Source organism: Mesoplodon densirostris, chromosome 3 (assembly GCF_025265405.1).
Source record: "Mesoplodon densirostris isolate mMesDen1 chromosome 3, mMesDen1 primary haplotype, whole genome shotgun sequence".
Classification (NCBI taxonomy): domain Eukaryota; kingdom Metazoa; phylum Chordata; class Mammalia; order Artiodactyla; family Ziphiidae; genus Mesoplodon; species Mesoplodon densirostris.
Genome location: NC_082663.1, coordinates 14,104,023 through 14,130,159, shown reverse-complemented (window position 1 = coordinate 14,130,159; position 26,137 = coordinate 14,104,023). Strand labels below are relative to the sequence as shown.

General features: G+C 39.8%; 1 protein-coding gene across 1 annotated transcript in view; it reads left to right on the top strand.

Moving 5' to 3' along the window:
* Nucleotides 1–25,662, top strand: part of MARCHF11 (membrane associated ring-CH-type finger 11) — a 118,725-nt gene extending 93,063 nt beyond the window's left edge. The window contains exons 3-4 of the mRNA XM_060091593.1: nt 4,726–4,918; nt 25,227–25,662. Coding sequence (XP_059947576.1) covers nt 4,726–4,918; nt 25,227–25,549 — 516 coding nt within the window. The 3' untranslated portion in view covers nt 25,550–25,662. The remainder of the gene's footprint in view (nt 1–4,725; nt 4,919–25,226) is intronic.
* The last annotated feature ends 475 nt before the right edge of the window (nt 25,663–26,137 follow it).

The following is a 26,137-nucleotide window of genomic DNA, read 5'->3' as shown; positions in this document are numbered from 1 at the left end:
CACTAAGCAGAAGTATACATAGTGGATTGTGGGGTCCCTAAGGAGGATTTCTGCTTAGAAGAGGAGGGGCAGGAGGGGGACAGCTTTTTAGAAGAGCTGGCATCATAGCCAGTTATGGATGGATGAGAGGTTTCATCAGGTGAGAACGTGCTCAAAGGCAGAGAGGGACCAAAGTACCTGGCATTTGGGAGAATACAAAGAATCAGATGAAGCTGAACTGAGGAGTGTACCTCTGTCTCCCCTCCCTCCCTTCCTTCCTCCCTTCCTTTTTTCCTTTCTTTCTTCCTTCCTTCCTTCTTTCTTTCCCTTCATCCTTCCAACTTTCTTCTTCTCTTCTTTCCTCTCTTCCTTGTAATATTCCTACATCCCTTTTTTTCATCGTTCCTGCAGCAGTTATGTGCCAGGCACTGGGAATATGTGCTGAACCAAATAGTTAGCCTCCTTGACGGAGCTTGGAGTCCAGCCCAGAAGGGGGGCTTTTCTTTCATTAGGAATGTAGACTGGGGAGTTACATAGAAGATCAGCGAATGACTCACAGCTGGACGTCCAGCTAGAAAGCTATTTCAGTAGACCAGAGAAGACAGACTTGAAGCTTTTATCAGGAAATTGCCATGGCACTGAAATGATGGGGGGTGTGCAATTAATTGTTATCAGAGCTCAGTGGAATCATTACACAGAATAGCATAAGGGTGAAGAGCATGAACCTAGAAGTCAGACTATCTGTGTTTATATCTCAGCTCCAGTCCTTACTGGGCGTTTAACCTTGGACAAATTGTTTAACTTATCTCTGCTTGTTTCCCAACCTGTAAAATGGGATTATAGTAGTACCCTCCTCCTAAGGTTGTTGTGGGAATTGAATGAGTTAGTATGCAGGACTTAGAAAAGTGCCTGGCACATATTAGCCCTGGATAAATACAGGCTGTGAATATTAAATTACTTTTTCTAGTACACAAAATAAGAATGAACTTCCCAAAGAGGAACCAGTTGGGCCCATTTTTGCTAGAAACAATAGGTTCAACAGTTGTGTAGAAGTGGACAGCTTTTTAGGTCTATAAAAGAGTCACACATAATCACATATTATGAAAAGAAAGAAAATAATAGCAATTATTGGCTCTAAGCCAATCTGGTTATTGTTGTATTACTTTCCAAATATGGGAAGAAATTTAAGTGAAAAAATATATATACATACTTATATATCAACTTTTAGAGGAGAAACCTGTGCTCAGCAGTTGACAAATTTTGTTCAAGATTCAGAAGTGCTTTACAAACTGAAATTCAGGCCTTGCGTACCATTGGGGTAGAGAGAGAAGACTCAAGACTCTCATCTTCTGTTTTTATTGTCCAAGCAAATGGTCCATTAACACAGCTCCTTTAGGCTGAGCCTGGTAGATGATGTGTGTCTTCCAGGGCAAGGATGCTATGTGGGTGTTTCCTAGTGGTAGGAAGCAGCATTATTTTTCCTAAGGCAAGAATGTGATCAATCCCACTTTTCGCACATAATGGTAAAAATAAGAGAGCAGTACATAGTGAGAAAAGAAATTATCAAGATGTTGTCAGTGTTCAAAGGGAAATCCCTAAGTTCATAATTGGTTTAATAAACTTTGTTTCGATAACAGTTTGTCCGCATTAGCTATTCAGTGAAATGGTATTAATTTTAGGGTTCATCAGTATGTGAAGAATATCCATGCACTTTCAGACACATTTGCACATCTGCATTATTAGCGAAGTAACGTAAAACCAAAATTTTAAGGGGCTCATTATAGATTTTAAACAGTTTATCCTTCTTTAAAAGTAAACTTCAAAAATCCCAAATTACTTCTTATATCCACAACAAAAAATCTTTTCTATGATAATAGTAAATAATTGAGCCTCCCAGTGTATTGTAATCAAGAGTTGTTCTTTTTTTCCTAGCTTTCTGACAAAATTTTAAACACATTAATTTCAAACGACCAGGCATTTGAATTTTAAACCATTTTAAATTTGGTAACACGAAACAAGTGTGAAGCATTGATGTTTCTTTTTTTTTTTAATTGAAGTATAGTTGATTTACAATGTTGTGTTAGTTTCAGGTATACAGCAAAGTGATTCAGTTATATAATATATATTATATATTATATGTATTCTTTTTCAGACTCTTTTCCCTCATAGGTTATTACAAATTATTGAGTAGAGTTCCCTGTGCTATACAGTAGGTCCTTGTTGCGTATCTATTTTATATATAGTAGTGTGTGTGTATTTTAATCCCAACATCCTAATTTATCCCTCCCCCCACCTTTCCTCTTTGCTAGCTATGTTTGTTTTCTATGTCTGTGGGTCTATTTCTGCTTTGTATATAAGTTCATTTGTATCAGGTTTTTTTTAGATTCCACATATAAGCCATATCATATGTTTCTTTTTCCTAGTAAGTCTGCCCCTTTGCTCATTCACCTTCCTTGTCAAGGAACAGCTGAGCCTCATGTGTGGGAAGCCTGCCACCTGAGCATGGCCTCCCGGTCCTGGCAGTCATGCTGACTCTGAGACCAAAGCCACCAGTTTCCGTGTCCCAGGACACACCACAACACCATAGAACTATACCCACCAGTTCACCCAAATCCGAGTGCCTACTAGGGTCCACCATGTTGTTACTGAATGGGCATGCAGGCAGCCTGGATCAACTAATTAATTAATAAGCCAAACTGAAACTAAATATAATTAATTATACAATATTGAGCTGTCCAAATTTAACTCCACTAAAATCACATAATGAATCTGGAACATAAAGGATTCCTGGCAAAAGGAAAATAGATTTCAGTATGTAAAACACATTCTTGGTGAATCCTCTTCACTCATTTTTGATTACCCGACTTCTGTGTTTCAGGCATATGTATTTTGAAACATGTAGCACATCATGGGAAAATCAAACACACACACATGCACGCAAGTCGGACACCTTTGCCTCATGGATTTATAACGATGATTTGTTTTCATCTATTTGGTGTAATTAATAAGTTGACAAAGGCTAACATAGTGCCTACAGACATGATAGCATCCATCTAGGATGGATATTAGTTGGAAGTAGTTTTCTATATCATTTACCATGTTTTTGTATTTAATGCAGATTTTAATGAGCATCAGAACTAAACAAGACCACAGACATTGACACTTCACACTTGTCTGGTGACACCAAATTTAAAATGGTTTAAAATTCAAATGCCTAGTCATTTGAAATTAATGTGTTTAAAATTATGTCAGGATGCTAGTAAAAAAAGAAAAAACTTCAAATACATGCTTGAAATACAACATTGATTCATTTGTAATGATAAAATAATATTGTCTAGTTCAGTTATTATTCATGCAAAATTGTAAAAGCAAGAACCACTTTTCAATCAATGAATCTTAGTATTAAAATGGTTAGAAATACCTTTTTTATAGAATCTACCACCTTTGTCATTTGGTTCTGTTTTTTTTTTTTTTAAGAGAAACATGAAGTAAATGATCTGAGAGAATGAAATATTTCAAGTGCATTTTGATATTTAATCTTTAACAAGTATAGAATTTAGAACCTTGCATCTAAGAATATGCAAGGCTCAAAGCATATTTAAAATCATTATATGTTAATTCTTTATGATGAGAGACAGAGGCAGTGAGGGAGAGAGGGAATTTATGAGTAGCGATAGACCCCTATCTGGGGATGCACATATTCAGACTCTAGGTAAGTAAAGAGGTTAAGGAAATATCAGATTCACCCAATGGATGCTGACTGTTCAAGTTTGTTTTTTCAAGGTTATTTAAACTGTTTAGGGATTCTGCTGACAAGCCACATGTTTCAGCAGCCATAACTCTCACACACAGGGAGATTGTGCAGGTTGTTTTGAGTTTCATTGTTTACTGGCAGACTATAACAGAAATTCTAGTTTTGTTTCTGTCTCAGTGATGCGAAAGTGAGAACATGACTAATTAATTCTCTCAAGCTGATAACACCCTTTGAAGATTTTTCATCATTTATACTATAAACCCTCTCAAACGCTGATGCTTCAGACACCAAATTACTTTCTCCATTGAATGGTGTGTGTTTACACAGTTTGTGAGTTTCTAAGATACTCCTTCAAGTACAAATTCTAAATCTTGACAAGAATGGCTTCATGGATTACTCATTAGATAATGAATGGCCAGTAATATCTGAGCATATGAAATGTACCAGTAACAGATAACATACAATTTTCTAGTTCCCTTATAATTATTTCAGTGTGTTAAACGACTTTTTCACGGATGTTCTTATATAGCTTATTTATTTGCTTTTTACATTTTTTTTCATAAAAAAGAGATAATTCCCTTTTTTTTGGCAGTAGCCAAATGTGTTAAGAGCAAAATAAATTTCCAAATAGAAGAGTCCTCACCATATTTCTTCAGAGTGTATTTAATTTCATGCACATGTGAAAGATGATAATGTGATTCCTAGGTACTAAACATGCCTCAGCCATTCACACTCAGTGTGGTTATCTGGAATAAAACTAGATTAAACTTGTAGAATGGTGAATTACTGAAAATAATGAAGTAGAGGCCATTCATTAATCTTTACCTGCTTGTATATTTTTTATAGCCTGGATGAAATGGAAAAATTTGTTTGGGGGCCGATCAGATTGAAAAGGGTCTAACATGAAGAGAAACATGGGGCTGAAAATGTTTTTTTTTCTTTTTCAATTATACACAGCACCTTTTTCTTACATGCCTCTGTTTTTCTTTTAGTGGCAAAGCATTTCTATAACACTGGTTGAGAAAGTTCAGATGATTGCTGTAATCCTAGGATCCCTGTTCTTAATAGCGAGTGTGACCTGGCTCCTCTGGTCAGCCTTCAGCCCCTATGCAGTGTGGCAGAGGAAGGACATCCTTTTTCAAATCTGCTATGGAATGTATGGTTTTATGGATCTAGTGTGCATAGGTAAGATCATGACCTTCAACGTTAACAAACGGTCAGTAATCCATTTCTTGCAGCTCTTATGTTTTCATCAGTTGGATCTAACACAGAATGTTGTGGTTCACGTGACCTTGGTTATCCAGCTCATTGGCTATCTGGGGCGTCACAGTCTCGCCACTTTTCTCAAAAAGCGTAGCATCTCTATTCTCAAGTAGTCTGAAAAAATGAACAGGATAATGCCCGTTTAAAGTGATGTATTTTGCAACACAAAGAAGGAGGAGTTGAAGAAATTATTTGGGGTGGGCGATGGAAGGATAGTCATTTATTTCTAAGGGATAGGAGCAAATAAATCCCCCTCACAAAACTGGGAAAGCACTGACTAGTGCCAATGGTGATATTGTATCTCTGGGGAGAGCACTGATAACCTGGAGGTGTAACATGGTGGTGTGGTGACTCCAAGGGCATAAAGGGCCCCTTGGAAGGGTAAGGACTTGGGGACAGTTTTCCTTGCTGTCCTGTGCCTCTTCGTTTCACTTACTAAATTCAGTGGCTTAGAAGAGAAATAAAGGATAGAACATTTTAGCTTAAATAGACCGTACAAAAAAGGTTCCGTATGTGTTTCACTTAACGAATCTCTTGTTTCCCTTATACCATGAGAAAATGGAGGTTGATTCAATTCATGCAGCATCTACCCAGTGTGTGTGAGGTGCCACAGGCATTGTGATGGTGACCAGTTGGCAATAGGAGATGGGGATGGAGAAAGGCAGCACTGCACCATATCCAGGAGAGTCCCTGCTCTGATGTGGTTTACAGCTTAAAGGAGGTAAAAATGCCGAGGGAGGCAGCCGTGGTTTGCAAAGAATGGTCCACGGGCCACCCATGGCAGCAGCATCTGCAGTGCCTTTTTGAGAAATGCACATTCTCAGGACCCACCCTAGATCTGCCGAATCAGAAACTTCCGGGTGCCCCCCTCCCCAGCAGTCTGTGTTCACAAGCTCGCCGAGGTGCGATGAAGCTTGAGAGCCACGGATTTCAGGGAAAGGATTCTCAACCTGGGATCAAGTGCCTTGGTTTGTAACGCGGGCCTCTGCTTGGATAGATCAACTTCGTCTCTCCATATTCCTCTTCTCTCACCGATAAAAATGGGAATAAGCATCCCTAGCACACAGGCTTAAAGGAAATAACTATTATAAAATAATTATGCTGTTAACTGGAAGTTGTAGATTAAGAGTATTTAAATAAGTCACAAACACTGAAATACTTTAAACCACCTAAATTAATGCCTCTACTCACTAGACCCTTAATTTAACTAGCAGTTTTAATAGTCTCATTTTTTCTAAAAGAACTCTGTACATTTAAAAAATATGATCAGCTTGGATTTCACCTCCTTTTCTTCTTTCCTCTCTTTTTACTAATATAAGACTAATAAGGAAGAAATGTATAAAATTTCAGGCCAGAAACGAAAAAAGAAGGGAGGGAAATGTCATGAATAATATGTAAACTGAACAGATGTTGCCTGAATAATTGAGCTAATCATGTATATGAACAATTTGCATTAAATGTGACAATGCATATGTAAGCATTTGGAAATTCTAAATCTCTATGCAAATATAGTCTCTGGGGTATTGCTCTAAATTAAGAAGGATTACAAAATTGTTCTACAAATCCCTCAGCAAATTCAGAAATAGTGTTTATTCTATATTTCAACATAAAAGTTATAAAATACAGTATTCCACTGCTATTAAAAGGGGAGATGAAAAGCAAAAGATCCATTGGGCTCCCAATCCAACCTGAAGGGAAAAAAATTCCAGTTGACTTTATTACAGCACTGAAAAGGGCCATGTATTTCTTGGTTAGGAAATCATTTTCTTGAATTCCACAGCCTGCATTTAATGCTGAGTTATTGTATCTTAAATTTTCATTGTTAATGCCAGTCTTTTAATCGAGATTATTAGGATTCTGGTTTTAAGAGCACATACGTATAAACTAGTGATCTTTTTGACAATGTATGACGTCTTTGGGCCTCCCTTTTGAAATCTGGGTGTGTGCCCTTTTTATAAAGTCAAGTTTCTTAGGAACAAAAACCAATTGACATTTTCCTGAATAAGCTTTGGAGAGTAGATTTTTATCTGAGTTTTAAATATCGACAATACTTTTCATTGTCTTTTTGTTCATCAAATCAAAATCCCATCATACAGTAGTTTATGTATATTTTGAAAAATATTAAAGAATTCAGATTGAACAACAGTGCTCATTTCATTTGGCAATCTCATTAATTAGCCTATTTGGACCCAGAGAAAATCTTATTTATTTTTCCCAAGAAATTGAGAAACCACTAAGTCAGAAAGCAAATACATGTAGGCTACCAACAGCCAACTGGATCATAGCAGGTAATAGCTCCTGCTAGCATTTTGAATTAATTAAAATGTCTTCTAATTAAATGTAGACAGTAACAAAGTAGATTACATTGATTATACCTCAGATACATACCCCTGACTGCAAGAACAGAGTCAGAGTTAGAGTGAAAAGCAGGCTTTTCAACTTTGAGTCCGATTTGTTCAGCTCAGTTCAATAAGCTTTGTATGTGTCAAACACAGTACTAAGTGCTGGGGATGCAAATGAGAGTCGGTCACTTTCCTGTCCCCCTAAGGGCTCCCAGCCACAAGAGCAGGACAGACGTGGAAATAACTAGAACTCAGCTGGATGTGCAGAGTGATGGACGTATGCACAGGAGATGGTAGTTGGACAAAGCAGGGGGAGATTGATGCTGGCTGTTTCATGCAGGGAGGGAACATTTTCAGGCAGATTTCATGGGGGAAGTGATAGCCAAGCAGGCTGATGGATGAAGAGATGCTTGGCAAGGGGGGAGATGGCCCCGCTGTCACCACTGGAGGATGTAAGATTGGCTCCCCGTACAGAGGGCTTTAAAGTAGTTGGAAACATTCCCGTATTCCTGTTCATCCAAGTTTTCAAACGTGTCTGTACCTAAACGAGAAGGAGCAGATGACAGCTTCGTAAATGTTCTTCTTAAAAAAGAATTCTGCAGATCCATAGAAGATTATTGCAGAACCAAAAATATGTTATAATCCAGCCAGTGTATGTAATGTTTAGGAAGAGATTTTTATTGGATTGTTAAATCGAAAAGTAAAGATTTGTCGAAAATTTATTTACTTGGGGAAATTTACTTATTTCCAGGCAAAGTAAATTTGTTTGTTGCTTTCATTTATTTTTATGTAAAACATTTTCTGCTTTTGCAAGATCCACTTTCTTCTTACTATTAAAGTTTGAATTATCCCAAGGGTCTAGGTACCATTATTGTTCAAATACCTAGATCAGGGCTGTCCAACAGAACTTTCTGCGGTGATGAAAATGTTGTATATCTGTGTTGTCCAATACCATGGACACTAGCAACATTAAGCTGTTGAGCACTTGAAATGTAGTTAGTGAGAATGAGAAACTGAATCTTAAATTTAATTTTATTTAAATTAATTTAAATTTAACTCAGTCACATGTGGCTAGTGGCTACCATATTGGACAGATTTCTAGATGATGGAATGGTAAATGTGTGAGGGCTTGATGAACAAGTTTCACCTTGTCTATATAAACAGGCTGTATTTCCTAAATGATAAAGTAACTGTTCCATGAGAGATGAATAGAGTGAAAATGAGTTCAAGAGGATTAGGAGAAGGGTGTTAAAGGTGAGAGGGTGGTGGTCAAGAGATAAACAGAGAGCTGTAAGAGGGAGACGACTTAAGGAAATGGAAGTACAGAGAGATGTAACTTTGTATTATGTTTGTGGAGCTCTTTTAAATATTTACATCGATGGCATCCAGACTATGATTGTGCACCAGGAAAACTAATATAAAGGATTTAAATCACTGAGATGTTGTAGCCCAGGGTCAGCGACTTAGGGAGAAGTAATAACCACAGCAGGCCTGCATTGGCTCCCTAAGAAGATTTGCACAGTGGACAAAGAAAGATTAGCAAACTTAGAAATGAAAAGCAAATGCCTGGCGGAAGGCTCCGGGCACAGGACCACTTTGCACATAAAACACTTCCATCGACCGGGTAACTCAAGGGAAGCTTGGGCCACGAGAGGAATCCATTTATGAATGACTCACAGAAATGAGGGACTAAGTAAGACTCGGCCATAAGGACGGGGGGTCATTTGATTACCTTGCCTCTGGGAGGTGAGGGCAGTTTACCAAGTCTCCTCAGTGCCTGGTAGAACCTCATGAGGTGAGTTCAGTCTCTTTGTAGAAGCAACAAACTAAAACGAAAACCCTATTATGTTAGTGGGATTCCCGAAACAGAGGTAGCAGTGCTTGTACCTAATCACATTAACACTCCAAATTAGTGCCAAAACCACGTTGGGAAAATATTTGTATCTTCCCTGGGATGGTAAGGGAAGGAACTGGTTATGGCTACAAAATTTAAAAACTTGAATTACTTTTGTTCTTTTAAAAGATTTTCTTAATCGTCCGCACAGTATAAATATATGCCTATTCAAATTAAAAAGCATGTTGTGTTTACAATTGTGAAATATGTAAAGTTTTTAAAAAGACGATTTCCCTCACACTGCCCTTTTGTTATGTCACTTCCTTTGCAGAAATGTCCCCTCTCAACATTTTGATGTGTATCCTCCAGATCTTTTTCACAGTTTGCTTTTTGACATTGTCATTTGTAGTTTGGACTATATTTAACCCCATTCTAGTGGTTTTCTTAAAAATCCATTCTATGACAATCTAGGTTTTTGGGGCAATTTTATCTAAGAAAGTAAGAGTGGGCCTTGCTGCTATGCAGCTCATCCTGCCTGGCATCTTTGGGGGACACCAGGGATGCCATGTGAAGCTTTCAGAAGCAGGACGGCATAAACAATCATCTTTCATTATTTCAAAAGTGCCCTGAGAGGTACTTCTGGTTGCTGCTGGTTTCCTGTGTGTGTGTGTGTGTGTGTGTGTGTGTGTGTGTGTGCCTCTTCTGTTCTGCATGCTTGTACTTGAATTTGAGAAATAGAATAATCAGGAGATCCAGCAATAACAGAATCGGTACTTTATCCACAGAGCCATGCGACAGAGGGAAGCAATTTTTTCTTAAAGCAATTTCAGGGAGCCTTTACTACACGAAAAGAAGAGATTGAAAAGTAAAATCCCCTCAGTGTCAACAGTATAATAGGTAGAAGAAACTGACCCCAGAGCTCCTAAATGTGCTGGCGAAGCCAGGGGTTTTGAGAGGCAGTGATCTGGATCACCCCCGCTGGATTTTATTTTCTAAAAGAATCAATGCAGTGTTTATAGCGCAGATCCAGTATTTCAGTATGGTATTCAAAAATAACCTGAGATATACTAGGATGAGGATCTGATCAAAGTTTCTTCTTCTTTCTGTATCAATTATAGTCATTATTTAAGAATGCTTCTTCTGCAGAAATCTCATACTCTTCAACATGAAGTTTTCTTTTCCTAAGTTTCAAATCTAAATAATTTTTTAAAAATTCAGATAAATTCTTATGTATATCATGGTCCTTTTGAAAAATCTGTTTTTCACAGTTGGTAATATATCTAGCTAAAGCTACTTGGGCACATGTAAGAAAACTATTTAGAGTTACCAGTTGGTAACTTTTATTCATATTTCATTATAGAACTTTAGAACAGTAAATAGATAAATACAACCTATTCCTATGGTTTTGGATTGATGATATAAGACCTATATTTACTTTTTAAAAGACACAGTAATTCTCTCTTGCTTTTGGTATTGCTTTACTTTGCTATTTTTTTCTCTAGATAGAGCAGCTAACAGTAACACATTATTTAACGTTTTATTGATGTGAAATGTAAAGTGTACATTTTCTATTTTTTTGATATTATATGAGGAAAGGTGAAGAAGTTTGACAAAGAATTTCAGGATAATCAGAGTCTTGGTTACCACAAATGAGTCCTTGCCATGGAGGATGACCAGTTGTCTATTGAATGCCAGAGTTATTTCCACCTAAAATGGTGTATTTAGGTCATCTTCCTTCCTGTGGCTCATTTTCAACACGTTTAACCCAATTAGCATAAGCAAAGCATAAGAAAGTGAATCAACTAAGGGAAGAAAATTCTATTGCGTTCCAAACAAAATATAAATGACATTGAAACCATCCCCTGTTTAAAATTGTCCATGCTTGCTGGCATTTCCCAGCATGATTCAGAAAGTGACAATATTTCTTAAAGTACTTTAGGTGAAAAATATATTTACTGAAAGAAATTAACATTGGAATTGAAACATGCCGTAATTTAGAGCAGAGAAAAATGGGTTTGCTGGGGAGCACCCTCCAGAGCGCTTCTGCTTCTTACCTTGTCACATAGGGTCATTACCATACAGATGTGTGATTGAAAGGACAGCAGTTGGTGAGATTTATAAAAAGTTCAGCTCCCGGGTCGTGATAGAGAGATAGCATTTTTTTAAGCTGCAGTATATTTATGGGCAAATATAAAAGTTATCAAATAGTTCCAGGAGAAAAATGTAAAATTACCGAGAGAACACTCAAGTTCACCACGCTCTCTAGGGCCTGTGGGGCGCTCTTCTTCACAGAGGGGGTTGTGGATGTCGGACAGACGTCTCAGCCCTCCCAGGGGACAGCCTAGACCACAGAGTCAGTCCAGTGTGACCTGACATGGGGCGTCTCCACATCGAAGAGACTCTCTCTGGGAAGTGGGGACACCTCTTCTCAGGGCCACCAAATGGTACAGCACCGACTCATTTAAAATTGTCAGGGAATCTGATCGTAAGATTTCAAATCTATGTAATGTAGAGTTTTTTGGTGGGCGGAGCCCACCTTTCATCACACTCCACCCCCTCCCACCCCAGTCACCACCACTACCACCAAGTTTGGGATCTGAGCCACTGGGATCACTCAGGAAAACGGAGCCTGGATGTCAGTAGGTCCACATTCGGCTACGGAGGGGAGGCGGGGTGCTGGGGGGAGATGCAGAAGGCTGCTTGAGTACCTGGTTGGCACTTTATGTTGCAGCGGATGATGGGAGGTGTTGTTGCCCTTGTCTCGCTCTGAGATTCATGGGAAGCACGGATGTGGGTGAGTCTGCGTGAATCATATAAGGCGTGAGAAAAAAGCAGCTCAGCTTGAACAGGGTCTGGCAAAATAACGAAGGAAGTCGATTAGCCCGGTGTTTCCTTTTTGAATCGTCCAATCACAGTTTTCCCTCCAGACGGGAGAGGACTGTCATCCACCTCTGCTCCATTTCCTGCTTCTATTTCCTGATCTATCATTTGATCAGGGACCAACGTCCCTCCAGCGTCTCAATTTGGCCACTTGGGAGACCCTTGCCCAGCCGCTGGACAGAGACCTACTCTGGCCCAGAGCCCCGCTGGGTTTCCCTTCAAAATTCCTCCCAGACGAGGACTGGGCTGCGAGGTGGGCCACGCTGGTTGGTCTGTCATCCTTGCAGCCATGCCTGTTACCAGATTCGAATGCTCTCCTGGCTTGTTTGGAATCATTCCTTAAAGCAGAATTCCTTTACAAGCACAGATCATTATTTCCTGATCTCAGAATGTATTAGTGTGCTTGATGCCCCAGGAAATGCCCCAGCTTCACTTAGAATCTAGCCATGCCCCTTGGACAGAGAGGCAGAATGGGCCCTTGTAATTCAACATCGTTAGAGAAAGAACAGATCTTTACCCTTTATATGCTTTGAGAAGCAGGCTGTTATTATCTCTTTACTCTGGAAGTACAAATTATAAGCTATTCTATGCCTTGATCACACTGATGTTTACCAATTTTTCCAAAGATTATTATCATAGTTTGTTATTAGTGGTATTGCTGCCTTTAAAACCCCAGGAGAGAAAGTAGAAAGGAACTTGCTTTTGCTACTTGTCCTCAAGGCTGTGCCTGAAATGGTCTCTCAAAGTGAGTTAACACTTTAGTCCTCCTCCTGGGGGAGAAAACCCAACCCCAAACCTTCCCCTCTTGTGACCTTGTATAGTTCAAGTTCTTTTGGAGAAACATGGACATGATTAGCCAAGCAGCCGACCAAATATATTGTTATTGTTGACTTTTGTTTCCTCCATAGGAAATAGTGTTAATCTTTCAGCCTGTCTCAGTTGGGGCGGTTTAGCCAAATAAGTGTTAGTCATCTATTGGACCAACATTCACTGGGTATTTATTGTGTCCCAATAATAAAGTACAGGATAGAAATACAAATAGTTCACACTCTGCTGCCTGTTTTTGTATAATCCATGATCTAAGAATGATTTTGAAATGGTCAAACAAACATTAAAAGAAGAATATTATTTCACTGCATATGAAAATTATATCAAATATAAATTTCAGTGGCCCTAAAAAAAGTTTTCTTGGAACCCAGTCATATCCATTCACTGATGTGTTGTCAATGAGTGCTTGCAGCCTCATCAAAGAGGGACCATGATGGGTGCATGACCTACAATATTTACCATCTGGGCCTTTGCAGAAAAGCTTTTGGAATATAGCATCCTCCCTGCTCTCCAGCTGCTGGTAAGAGACAGTCAGGAAAATAAGCAATTAAAATACAACGTGGAAGGTGCCAGGAGAGAAATATATGTGAGTGCAGGTGGGGGAAGGTTAATCATACTTAGGGTTGGAAAGTTGAGCTGGGGATTTGTATCTGGCGGTTGAAACCAGTGTCTGCGAGGGCAAGTGATTCGGGTGATATGAGCGGCCGTTTGAGGAGCACAGTGAGACACAGGGCAGGCAGAGAGGGGACAGGGCAGAGAGGAGGGAGTGGGGCCGGACGAGGGGAGGAAGGGACTGGGGCAGAGGAGCACGTGGCCAGCAGTGCCAGACGCCTTACCAAGAGCAGGTGAGATCAAGACAACACATATCACTGGATTGGGCAATACGGGGGTTCGGTGGATAGACACAAGATTGCTGAGAATGGCCGGGATAGGCAGAAGGGGCTTAAAATGTAAGTTTATAAGTCTTGGCTGAAAAGGGGCACAGTTAAATGAGGGTAGAATCTGGGGGTGGGGAGTAGAATTGAGGAAAGTTCCTGTGTATTTGTTTTAATGGTGGAGCGAGGTTTGAGCAAAATGCTGAGAAGACAGACCCAGAAGAAATCAGAAGGCAGATTGGAGATCCAGGTGGGAGGGGACAGCTTGATGCCCCTGAGGTGCAGAGATAGAGCCCAGCACACAGGGGAGGGGTCTGTCTTGCACAAGAAGGGCGCCCTCACCCATGAGATGGGCAGGCGGGGGAGGAGAGGGTGGGCGCAGCTGGAGATGCCGCACGCGCTGCTCTGGGAGGGGAAATGGATGGTCCTCCTTGCCAAAGATCTCGCCTTTCTCAGGCAGGCAGATAGTAGGGTCATCTGTGGAGACAGGGAAGGCACAGCCTGGGGACAGGAGTCTGTGGAGAGAATTAAAAATGACTATCAGCAGCGCAGGGCTTTGGGGAGGGGAGCTGAGCCAGGAGACATGAAGCACCACTGGGCATGATTGCGTGCCCTCCCGAGGCTGGGCCGGGGGTGGCCCCAACATCCAGGGCTATGAGGCTGTGTATTCTTACCCACTAGCGCTGAGAGTGAGTGCAGAGCGGGGAAATGGTGAGACTGGGCCTGGATGAGGTTTTATATACAGAGCTGCTGGAAGACCAGCAGCGAGATCAACCTTGCCATTCACCTTGAGTGGTGGAGGATGATTACAGGATGAGGTTGCTATCTCAGTGGCTGGGGAAGGAACCAGAGCCAGAAAGGAGCCGGCAGATTGGGGAAAGATTGCCCAATAGCGGGGCTCGAGGTCTTCAGGAAGTAGAATGGGTGCACTCATTGAAAGGAAGAAAGCGGGTGAGTGAGAAGCACTGGAGGTGGTGGTTGTCAGCAGTGCTGGTACAGTGTCAGGGCTTTTGCAGTTGGACCAGTTTCTGGAAGGGAAAGGCCCAGGGTGGAGTGAAGGAGGGACAGCAGAGGGCAAGGGTTATGCAGGTCAGGTCATGGTCAAGCCTTCCACATGGACCTGAAGAGTGTGAGTCTGTGGGGCTGAGGAGATCCACGAGCCAGGGGACAAATCATCTGAGATTGCAGGGATCAGCTGAGGCGTCAGGAGGGGACATCCCTTGGGGCTTCACTCTGTACGTGAGCATTCGCGCATGCGCGCGTGCACGCGTGTGTGTGTTTTGTGCGACTTCACTTTGTCTTTACTGTTTTCCACGAGAGTGGTTGTGTGATTTCTAAACACATGAGGGTTGGAACAATTGCAACTACTTGAGAGAGATCTGACTACATCCCTAGGCTACTCTAAAATGAGGTTATTAAAGAGGCCAGTTCAACTTGGACATGGGAAGTTTTCCTTGGAGGAGAAAGCAGAGTAGACTGTGGTAATGGGAGCCATGACAAGATGACACAGCTCCCTTAACCTAAGAACCTGGAGATTGTTCTCCAGAACTGGCACTGACCTCTTTGGGGGCCTCCTGGCTTCACACCATTTTGCAACAAAGAACTTTCTCACGACGGAGAGTGTGAACATGATTTTTCTAAATGATGCTCCTACTTAGCACACAGAGGCTGTGGGACTGCGGTGCACTGCCAGGGTTTCTCTGGGGTCATGGGGAAGCACAGAGGAGCAGAGACGTGGAGCCTGTATATGTTTTCAGCTGCTTCCAAATACGTTGAAAGGAGGCTTTAAAATCAAATCTCCAGTGATGACTGAGAGTGTGTTTACCCTGGTCCAGGCAACATTCTAAGCACTTTACCTGCATTTTCACACTCAGTCCTCACAGCAACCCACAGTAGGTACTGTTCTCCTCACCTCAGAGATGAGAAAACTAAGGTGCCACTAACCAGTTTCCGAAGGTCACACAGATTGGAAGAGGGACCCAAGATTGGACTCCGGACACCGCGGCTCCAGAGCCTGTGTAAAAATATTTATGTGATTAATTCTATCTGTCTCCTTATATGGTGAGCTCAAATGGCTAACTTACAAAATATTGTCTATTCAATAAAGTGAAACTACTTCGTCAGTTGCTGTCTCGAACACCTAAGGCACAGAATCAGGAATAAATACTTTCTTTAACTACTGATTTTAGATCAGAAATAGAGAAAAAATTTTCCCTAGAAACCCAAAATAATGTAGCTGTTTTGTGAAGCCTTTATTTATTGTAACTTCATAGAACCACAACATACAGAAACATTAGTAAAGAGAATGGAAAATATTTAATATACCATACCAAAAGCCATTTCTCTCTCTTTGCTGAAACAGTTTCTTGATAAGATAATTTATGTAAAGAATCACATCTCAACTTTGAACTTTCTTGCTAGATCACAGAATAGAATATTAAGGAAACTTAAGGTCTGAGCATTTTTATATTCAGGTTAAAAATTTTTATTGCTTTTTCAATTAAAAAATCTTACTGATGTTATGTGGATGAATTCAAAGAGTTAGAAACTGTACTTATGCTGAGATGACAGCTTCTGTTTGGAATTTTTACCCACAGTCTGTGTGATTTAAGAGAAATGAAAAACAAAGCCAACAAACGTGAAATAGCCTATGTCAGGTCCAAAGATAAACAGGTTTTAATTAGATATTTCAATTAAAACTTTTAAAATGCTGTTCTCACCCCTCAAATGGAACAATCAATACATGTATTGTTTACCCCAAAGATGAATAAAATCATAATCTGCAAGTTTGGAGTAGACAGTTTATCCATTGGAGATGGAAGGGAAAATCAGTTGTACATATCTTGACTTGCCACTAGGAAAAGTCCACTAATAGACTCCTTCTAAGAACTGGCTTTGGTCCAGAGTGTGGGAAACAAATGGAAATCTACCAAAGTAGATTCCCAATCCTTGAGGCATTAATTAACCCAGAAGATAAACATTGATAGGCTTTTTAACCAAATACTGTAATATTGAGGTTTGCAGAGTTATTTATTTTATAAACTGGGAGGATCACTCCCATCTCCTATCCAGATGCTGCAATGCACACTTTAGAATACAGGCCAGAGGAGAACTGACCATCTTAGTCTGAAAAGAGATTTTGATTCTGTCTACTTCATAGTCAGTGTAATATCCCTTGGGCCAAATAGACACTAGTGAGGACCAGCTTCAGCCAGGGGTGGCTCCTGAGATCTGAGTTCTTACAGAGGGAGTGCATTGGATCAGGCATCAGGGGTCTGGCTCTGATTCTGGGCTTGGACATTTAACTGTGGCCCATTGGTCAAGCCATGTCACTTCTCTGGGCTTCAGAGACTTCATCCCCCTCATATGAACAGGTTGGGTTAAATCATACCCAATATTTCCTAATTTTGAAATTCAGTGACTACGTTTGACAACTTCTCATCTCTGTGATATGATGTTACTCTTTGCTACCAGGTGTTCCATCCGTCCATGAATTGAAGGACAGAATTGGAGTTGCATTCAGCTGAAATTAAACCAATTCTAAGTCATGCTCCCAGTTACAGGGGAACTCTAGGATACCTTTATTACCTATAAAAGTATTGGACTCATTCCTTTATTTCTTTTATTGAAATAATCATATCCATAGATCTTTTTTTCCTCAAGCACTTTTGGATGGAAACTTAGATAATATAACAATTCTTCTCTCCAGTGAATTCTTTTAATCCTTTTTTCTTTAAAATTTAACATATCATGTATTTTATAATGTATAACAAGTTTGCAGCTTTTGAGGAATATTCTGTGAATATGCCTGCGGTAGATTTGTGCTCCAGGGCTAGTAATTGAAAGTTCAGGGGAATCTCCTGTCTACTAATGAAGAAAAAAATCATTAAAATAATTGATTGATGGGGCTTCCCTGGTGGCGCAGTGGTTGAGAGTCCACCTGCCGATGCAGGGGACACGGGTTCGTGCCCCAGTCTGGGAGGATCCCACATGCCACGGAGCAGCTAGGCCCGTGAGCCATGGCCGCTGAGCCTGCACGTCTGGAGCCTGTGCTCCGCAACGGGAGAGGCCACAACAGTGAGAGGCCCGCATACCGCAAAAAAAAAAAAAAAAAAAAAATTGATTGATGGATTGGCTTCTTAGAAGAGAAAGTGGTCAGATAAATGGACAGCATTTTTTTTTATTCTCCTGTTTTGTCTGGAAATAGAAGAGAGGAATCCATGTCTGCCTCTTAGGCTTTTGGCCTGGGCACTGTCATTTTGTAACTATTGGGTTCATGACAGTAATTGAAGTAGGAATAGGGTTCCTGTCCTCAGGGAGCACATGACTGATTGGGGTCACGGAGAGATGATTCTCTGTTTCATGGTTTTATCTCAGATTTGCTAAGAAGACAGAATTAGCAGAATTTAGTGCAAGAGGATAGACTAGTCTAGGTGATTCTTGGGTTTCAGCTTAACTGACTTGGGGGATGATCATTAACTGAAGTAAAGATGGTAGGTTAAGAACCAGATCCAACCTATGTCAGGACCTTCTAGGAAAGGTGGTGCTTCCCTCACTGCCAGCTAGTGAGAGGTTACACTCCATGTTAAAATTTGCCTTTGCATCTTGTTCTGTGCCCAGGCAGTGTTGGTCATCAGCATTGAAGGAACAGCACAAATGTGTTCTTTGCAACCAGGCTGATGATGGCAGATTTCATTGAGTGGAGAGGAAGACATAGAGGGTGGCAGTGTTGTAAAACAAACACCATGAATTTCCTCTTATGTGCTCTCAGAGAAACAGTCATTTAGGCTCTATTGTCATAATCATTGTCGTAATCATTTCTTCATGTGTGCTGTTCTTTACTTTGGGGGTGAGGTGGATTAGATCATCCATATTTGGAAACTAGCCAGCCTCTAGTGTCAAGGGTTTTCATGTTGTGGAAAGTTTCTGAATAATTCGTTGTCCTTATCACATTTCTTAGCAAAGAAGATTTTACTACCAATGCTAATGATGAACCTGTGTTGGAACCCCTGAGCTTTAAACTTTGATGACCAGCCTGCCATTCTCAACTTGGTTCTTATTATATATATATATATATATATAATATTCAACAATAGAAAACTCAACTAATCTTTTAGAGATATAAGTACATTTTATGCAGCATATTTCTTTTCATTATTTGTTCTGATGGGCAATATTGGAAATATGTTTCACAAAAATCCCCATATATAATCAGGATATTGTAGTTCCCAGAGGCCTAGATTTTAGGATATCAGCTGATGATAGCTCTCTTTTGTGAGCTTAGTGATTTCTGTAATGGAATATGTATTGTCTTTCAATCTTTATATCTCTCTTTAAGTTTTATATTTTTGCTTTTTTTTTCTTTCCTGGTTTTTGTTTTACTTTAAGCTTCATATATAGTTGAGTCCCAACAAAAACCATTCAGTGTATATAGAAATGACTTGTGGTTATTTCTTCAAGATTCATATTAAAAAGATTCAACAATGGAAGAGTAACTTTTAAAGTGATTACCTCTACACTTACATCTAAGTTTCCATAATGGTTGGGCATTTAAATGTAGAGTATCTTAGGAAGATGTGCCAGGAGGATTCATGCGTTTGATTACATTCTAGCAGCGATGATCCCAACCAAGGGTATCTTGGGCCACAGTCTCATTTAGTTAACCCTCTTTTGTTCAACTACACTCTGGTCTTCCCTAAGTTCCAGTGGGAATTAAGGACTAAAAAATTGAACCACTTAATGAGGTTGACTCTAATCTTCTCTAATCTGTTCTATTTTTTTTTAAATTTTATTTATTTATTTATGGCTGTGTTGGGTCTTCGTTTCTGTGCGAGGGCTTTCTCTAGTTGCAGCGAGCGGGGGCCACTCTTCATCACGGTGCGTGGGCCTATCACTGTCGTGGCCTCTCTTGTTGCGGAACCCAAGCTCCAGACATGCAGGCTCAGTAGTTGTGGCTCACGGGCCTAGTTTCTCCACGGCATGTGCGATCTTCCCAGACCAGGGCTCGAACCCATGTCCCCTGCATTGGCAGGCAGATTCTCAACCACTGCACCACCAGGGAAGCCCTGTTCTTAACTGTAACTATAGGGGCCCCAAAGTCACCATTCTGCTCCTGGTGCACACTGACTTTCCAGAATGACACAATTATACGTATAGAGTTTGGTTATATGGAAACTCACTGAGAGAGGTAGGGGGAGAGAGAGAGAATGAGAATGAGAATCTTGGCCAGGAAGAATGGTTAAATTTAACTGAGAAATCTTAGACATTTTCACAATCAAGAGAGCCTTTTCTGGCCAAATATCCGCTGTGAGCTGTGAGTTCTTTAGCTTTCCCAAGGGTCTCTGTGATTGAACAGCACACAGGCGTTTAGGCTGTGTTATCAGGATCTTACATTACTTGGGAAAGCTCAGGATGAGCGCAGCTTACCAGATGGAGTGTTCACCACTTACAGTGTTGCCTTCATATAAGGTTCCTCAACCCTTTTCTCTCCTAGAATGGGGACAGATGGAAGGCACTGTTTTATTGGCCCTCCTAGAGATGAAACAGTGTCGGTGACACACAAGGATATTAAAAATGGCAACTAATTGTATAACTTTGCCCAAATCATAGTCTCGAGGGCTTAATTTACTCATATTTTAAATGAGGATGATGTAGGTTTTTATACCAGGTCTGTCTTAGCCTGTTTGAGCTGCTATAATGAAATACCACAGCCTGGGTGGCTTAAACAACAAACATTTATTTCTTACAGTTCTAAAGGCTGTGGGAAGTCCAAGTTCAAGGTGCTGGCACATTCAGTATGGTGAGGGCTCTCTTCTTGGTTTGCAGACAACCATCTTCTTGTTATATTGTCACATGGCCTTTCCTTGGTGCATGCACACACACACACACACACACACACACACATACACACACAGAGAAAACTTATGTCTCTCCCTCTTTATATAAGGGCATTAATCACCCTCATGAATTACCTCCCAAAGATTCCACTTCCAAATGCCATCATGTTGCAGATTGGGGCTTTAACATATGAATTTGGGGGAGATACAAACATTCAGTCCATAGCAATATCTCTTTCAATTGGTCAATCTATGACTAGGAGAGGCTGCCATCCACTGGATATTTAGAATGAATAGCACTGTAGCACTCAAGGTTTACATATAGACAGGTTTTGGGCTTCCTTCTCAGAGCTGATATCTTCATAATGTTGGACAATTGGCTAAATCTCTCTAGGTCTCAATTTCCTTAACTATGAAACTATTCAATAATATATGTTTGTAGAGTCACAGTCAAGATTAAATGAAAATTGTGCATGTAAAAGCACTTGTCACACAACAGATCCTTGATAAAAATTTAGTTTTTAAATTATGAAAAATGACCAAATCTATTCAAACAAAAGCTGAAACAAGCAACACAAGAAGTGAAATAGTTAGACCGGTGGTTTGGTAGTTAATATCAACATTTGTTTGTATTTGAACGTAACTTTTGCAAGTCTCTGTTAATTGTAACACACCATTTGTCTATATTGAAATAGACAAATGGTGAGTGTGTATGTGTGTGCGCACACATGCACATATGTGAGTCTGTGTACCTTGAGAGTCTTCCCATTATTTCGTGGGTAGTTAGCCCATTTTCTACTACCTTGTAAGAATTTCAACTAACGCACCACTTCCAAATTTGGGATATATTTTACTTACATAAACACTGTGATTTTATTTCAGTGAAACCAGAAAATACTTAAACCTGCTCTGTCGTTAAAGACTATTCCCTAACAAAAACGTTCCTTTGCACATCAATAAGGGAATGCTCCAATTAATGTTACTGGCAAGAAAATGATAAGAAACAACCAACTGCACACACAGGGACACCTACACACACACGCTCCTCAAGTTTCAAAACCCCAAGTTCCCATAAATCACACCCTGTTGACATCTTTGCCATTAATAATGTAGCAAGTAACATAAAATATTTAATATTTACATTTTATAGAAATTATCATTGCTTTTCCCTTCAGAGTTAGTGACTCAGATGAAGCAAATCCAAGCGTGTCTTCCTATGACCTGAAATGTCAAGGTGACAGGTTCATTTTAAGGCTTAACTTGAGGTATTACACAGAGAGTGAAGGCTACTCAAGGATGTGAACTGATCAGTTATGAAACAAGAGGAGACCTATCACCAGTAAGACAGGAGGGCAGTACGATTTTTAATAGCCAGATTCTCAACAATTGAACTAGAGTTAAATGAATCCTTATCTCTGGATTTCAATGATCACAGTAGTCAAGTCTTCTCATAACCACTAGTACAAATGGCATTTGCCACTGCCCCAGAGAAATCTTAAGGAGAAAAGGGAAAAGTGTACATTACAAAGGAGGGTGAGATGGGGTTCCTCCTATTTCAGTAAAATTTAAGCCTCTAGAGGATGAGGAGTAATTCCAAACTTTCATGGGGAATAAAGCAAAGTCTAAACATCACTCATAACCTGAATGCAATGAAGAAGCAGCACATGGAGCTGGAAATTCAAAAGGACTATGTCTTCATGAGAACTTCAAGTAGTTCTCTTTCTTTAAATTCAGTTCAAAATGTACTATAAAGACCTGTGGGATTTATTTCTGCACGTTGGGTAGATTTATGTATAATATTTAGAAAAGTGCTACCAGGAATATATTCCCAGAAAATGACTTTCAGCTTGAGTAAATGATCTGATTTCTGGCCTTTCAAAGGAAATCACTAAAAAAAAAGAAAAGAAAAGGATCCTGTGAAATGAGTGGTTTCCCTGGTGAAGTCAGCCCCCCATCACTGGACTTAACAAGAATGAACCTGTCGCAGACTGTAATGGTCTTATGATTAGTGTGAATGAATGCTCCTCACTACATAGATTCACTGTTGATTTTTTAATCAATAATAATGTCTTGTATTTAGATAGTTACCATCTCCAAAGAAATCTGAGTGCTTTATAGTTGATGAATTCCAATTTATCTTCATACCATCCCACTGAATGTATAGATTAGGTATTCCAATTGCATTTTAAGGAGGAAAAACAGAACCAGAAAAGTTAAATCATTAGCCAGGGAGATTTCAGAAAGCTAATATTAGAATTACCAATTAAATTCTGGTAGTCTTGACTTATAATTCTGACTGTTTCCCCAAAACATCTGGTCAGTTGGGTCAACTCTGATTATTCCTTAGGAAAAAGGAATCAAACCATTGAATTACTATGATTAACAGAAGTTTACATTACTTCTCATTATTTGGGTGGTGTACAATAATTGGGCTTAAGACGTTTTCATTTATTAGAGCCTATGCATTTTTTAGTGGCCTATGTTAGTACCTTTGGAATGCTCTTAAGTCATGTGTGCCAGAAGTTTATCTCCTGGTAAGGGATAGATGTAAAATTTAAATTCTCATATTAGGTAGGTGTGATTTTTCAAAGACCGGTTATCTCTATCACCTATGTGACATTGTTTTAGTTGACAAAAAATAATAATAATAATCTCCTCAATAAAAGCTTGTTCAAAACCTGTACTTATTATACCTCTGGGAAGGTTACTGTCATCCTTTCAGTCACCCAGTCTTCTAGCCTTAAAAATGTGAGCCTCTGATTTTTTTTCCCCTTCTTGCATTTACAATTTCTGTCCGTTTTTCCTGTGACAAGTTGATTGCTTTGTTTCTCTGTGTTCTCCTTACTGCTAACACTCTGCTCCTCACATATGACGTGGTAACCTCCTTACTTGTATCCCCTACTTCTGTTGTCCATTCTTCAACCCATCTTAGGTCAACTTTCCTAATAAATTTTCCATAACTTTTGAAATTATGAATTATTTGAGTACATGAAAAGTATATAGAATAACACGTTAAACATTCATATCCCCACCACTCAGCCTAAAAAAAACACAATATTAAAGACACAATAGAAAGCCCTCTTTGAAGCCTCTCTCCAATTTCACCCCCCCTCACTATCATGAATTTAATGGTTATTATTCCCATGCACGTTTTAACATTTTAACCATATGTATCTGTATCCATAAAAATGTATAGTATTTCTTCACTTCAATCATTTATACTTCTGAAATTTTCATTTGTTATGTGGCTTTGAGATTTCCACTCTTATTTTAAGATTTATCCATGTTAGTGCATGTGACTTTGTTCCCTTCTCTTTCATTGCTGTAGTCCTTTGGATCCACCCAGTACAATTTATCCATTCTTCTCAGGATGGGCATTGAGATTGTTTGCGATTTTTTTCTCAAACAAATATGTAATAAACATTTTTGAACGTGCTTCCTTTTTCATAGTTATGAGAGTTTCTCTAGGACATACTCCCAAGATTCTAAATGCTAGGAGGTGGTAGGATCTTCTCATTTTCAAATATTGGTTAAAAGTTATTGTGTCAAAACTGACACATCCTCCTTACGTGCCATATTCCATCTTAAGAAAGACTTCATTGGCTTCTCCTCCAACTTTCAATGGAATTTCAAATTTCTCTAAGAGAAGCTCCTCCTCACTTTTCTATCTGAAGGGACCTCCCCACCAGGGACTCCTTTTTGTGATAGGTCACAGATTCAAAAGCTTTTGGACTACACATTGAAATATAAATGTGTGAAAACTGCAGGGTATGGTGGGATCTGGAGCGGATGGTGGAGATGGAGCCATGCGACAGGGCACCATATCTGACTTACGGATGGCTAGTTTGTAGTCCCCAAGGTTCCCGTATTATTTTGTTTACTTTCCTGAAAGTTTGTCTCAGAAATGTGTTATCATCAATTCCCTGTATAGCAGCAAAGAGCCCTCTGGAGCCCACCTGCCTGGGTTTGAATCCCTGCTCCACTGCTGCCACCTGTCTGCTCTTGAGCAACTTCTTGTTTGTAAAATGTGGGACATGCTAGCACTTAGTTTGTAAGCGGGTGGTGAGAAATAAATGAGATAATATACATAAATCTCTCAAGTCAGCACTTAATAAATATTTGTTGAGTTGTTGAGGAGAGGAAAAATAACAACAGGTTCGATTGTATCTCCTGTGTGTCAGTCATTGTTCTAGAAGCTGGGGTGATGGCAGTGACCTTGATATTTGTCTTTTTCACAAATCAAGTTGCCAACTGGGACCAAGTCCCCAAAACATTGCTTGGCTCATAGTGGGCACTCAAGAAGGAGATGCTGAATGAAGAAACGAATCTAATGGTTCTCCTAAGGCAACGCAAATGCCTAAGCATGTTCTGAGCCATAATGGAACAAGTAATTTATACCCGTGATGACTTTACTGTCTGCATGGCAGTGGATTCTTATTTTTGAATATTGACAACTCCTGTGTAATACAGGTAGTAGCTTGCCATTAGACATAGTATTTGAGCAGTCAGAATACCACGTTTTTGATGATGATGCGTAACAGAGAATTGACTATTTCTTTAATCTTACTTGTATACAAAATAACATTCTCAACTTTTCATGATGACCAGTCTTTTTCATTTTCCCCTCAAATTTAGGTCTCATTGTCCATGAAGGAGCTGCAGTTTACAGAGTGTTTAAACGCTGGCGAGCTGTCAACTTACACTGGGATGTATTAAATTATGACAAAGCCACAGACATCGAAGAAAGTAGCCGGGGAGAGTCTTCCACAAGCAGAACTTTATGGTTGCCATTGACGGCTCTACGAAACAGGAACTTGGTCCACCCAACACAGTTGACCTCCCCAAGGTTTCAGTGTGGCTACATGTTATTACATCTGTTCAATCGTATGAGGCCCCATGAAGATTTGTCAGAAGATAACAGCTCGGGGGAGGTTGTGATGAGAGTGACTTCAGTGTGACAAAGCTAAGAAGGTGCAATGTGGACCACCCTGCACATGTTGGAATGGAATTGCAGTGAATGGCAAAACCATAGCACTTCTAAAAACACACATCTATGAACTTTTTAAAATTTATGCTTTTTATATGAACATTTGAATTGCAAATACATTTTTCTGAAAAAAAGAGTCCTCCTGTTCTTTCCTTTCTGATTTATCACATCTTTTATAAGTTGGTACTTGAAATCATTATACATATTATTTAACTCTACTTGGTTAAAAGAATGGTGAACGTTATCCTTAAGGTCAAAACTATTTTTTTCTCGCTTGTTTTAAATATATTTTTATCAAACGTTTAGCTCCATGTGTAATCTTTCAGGCATGCTACCGATGGGGAAGAGTTTAGAACGCTGTGGGCAGATTCCAAAGTGCCCATCAAGGACGAAGCACAGAGGTGATTCCGTGATGCACTGGTCTTCCTCATGCCTCAGGCTGGTTGGCAAACTTGAGCATGACATTTTGTGGGGGATGAATTAACCTGTCACCAGGAATGCAAGTTCTAGGAATTACGGCTTGTTTTCTAACTTCTGAAACAGTACAGAGAGCTTGTAA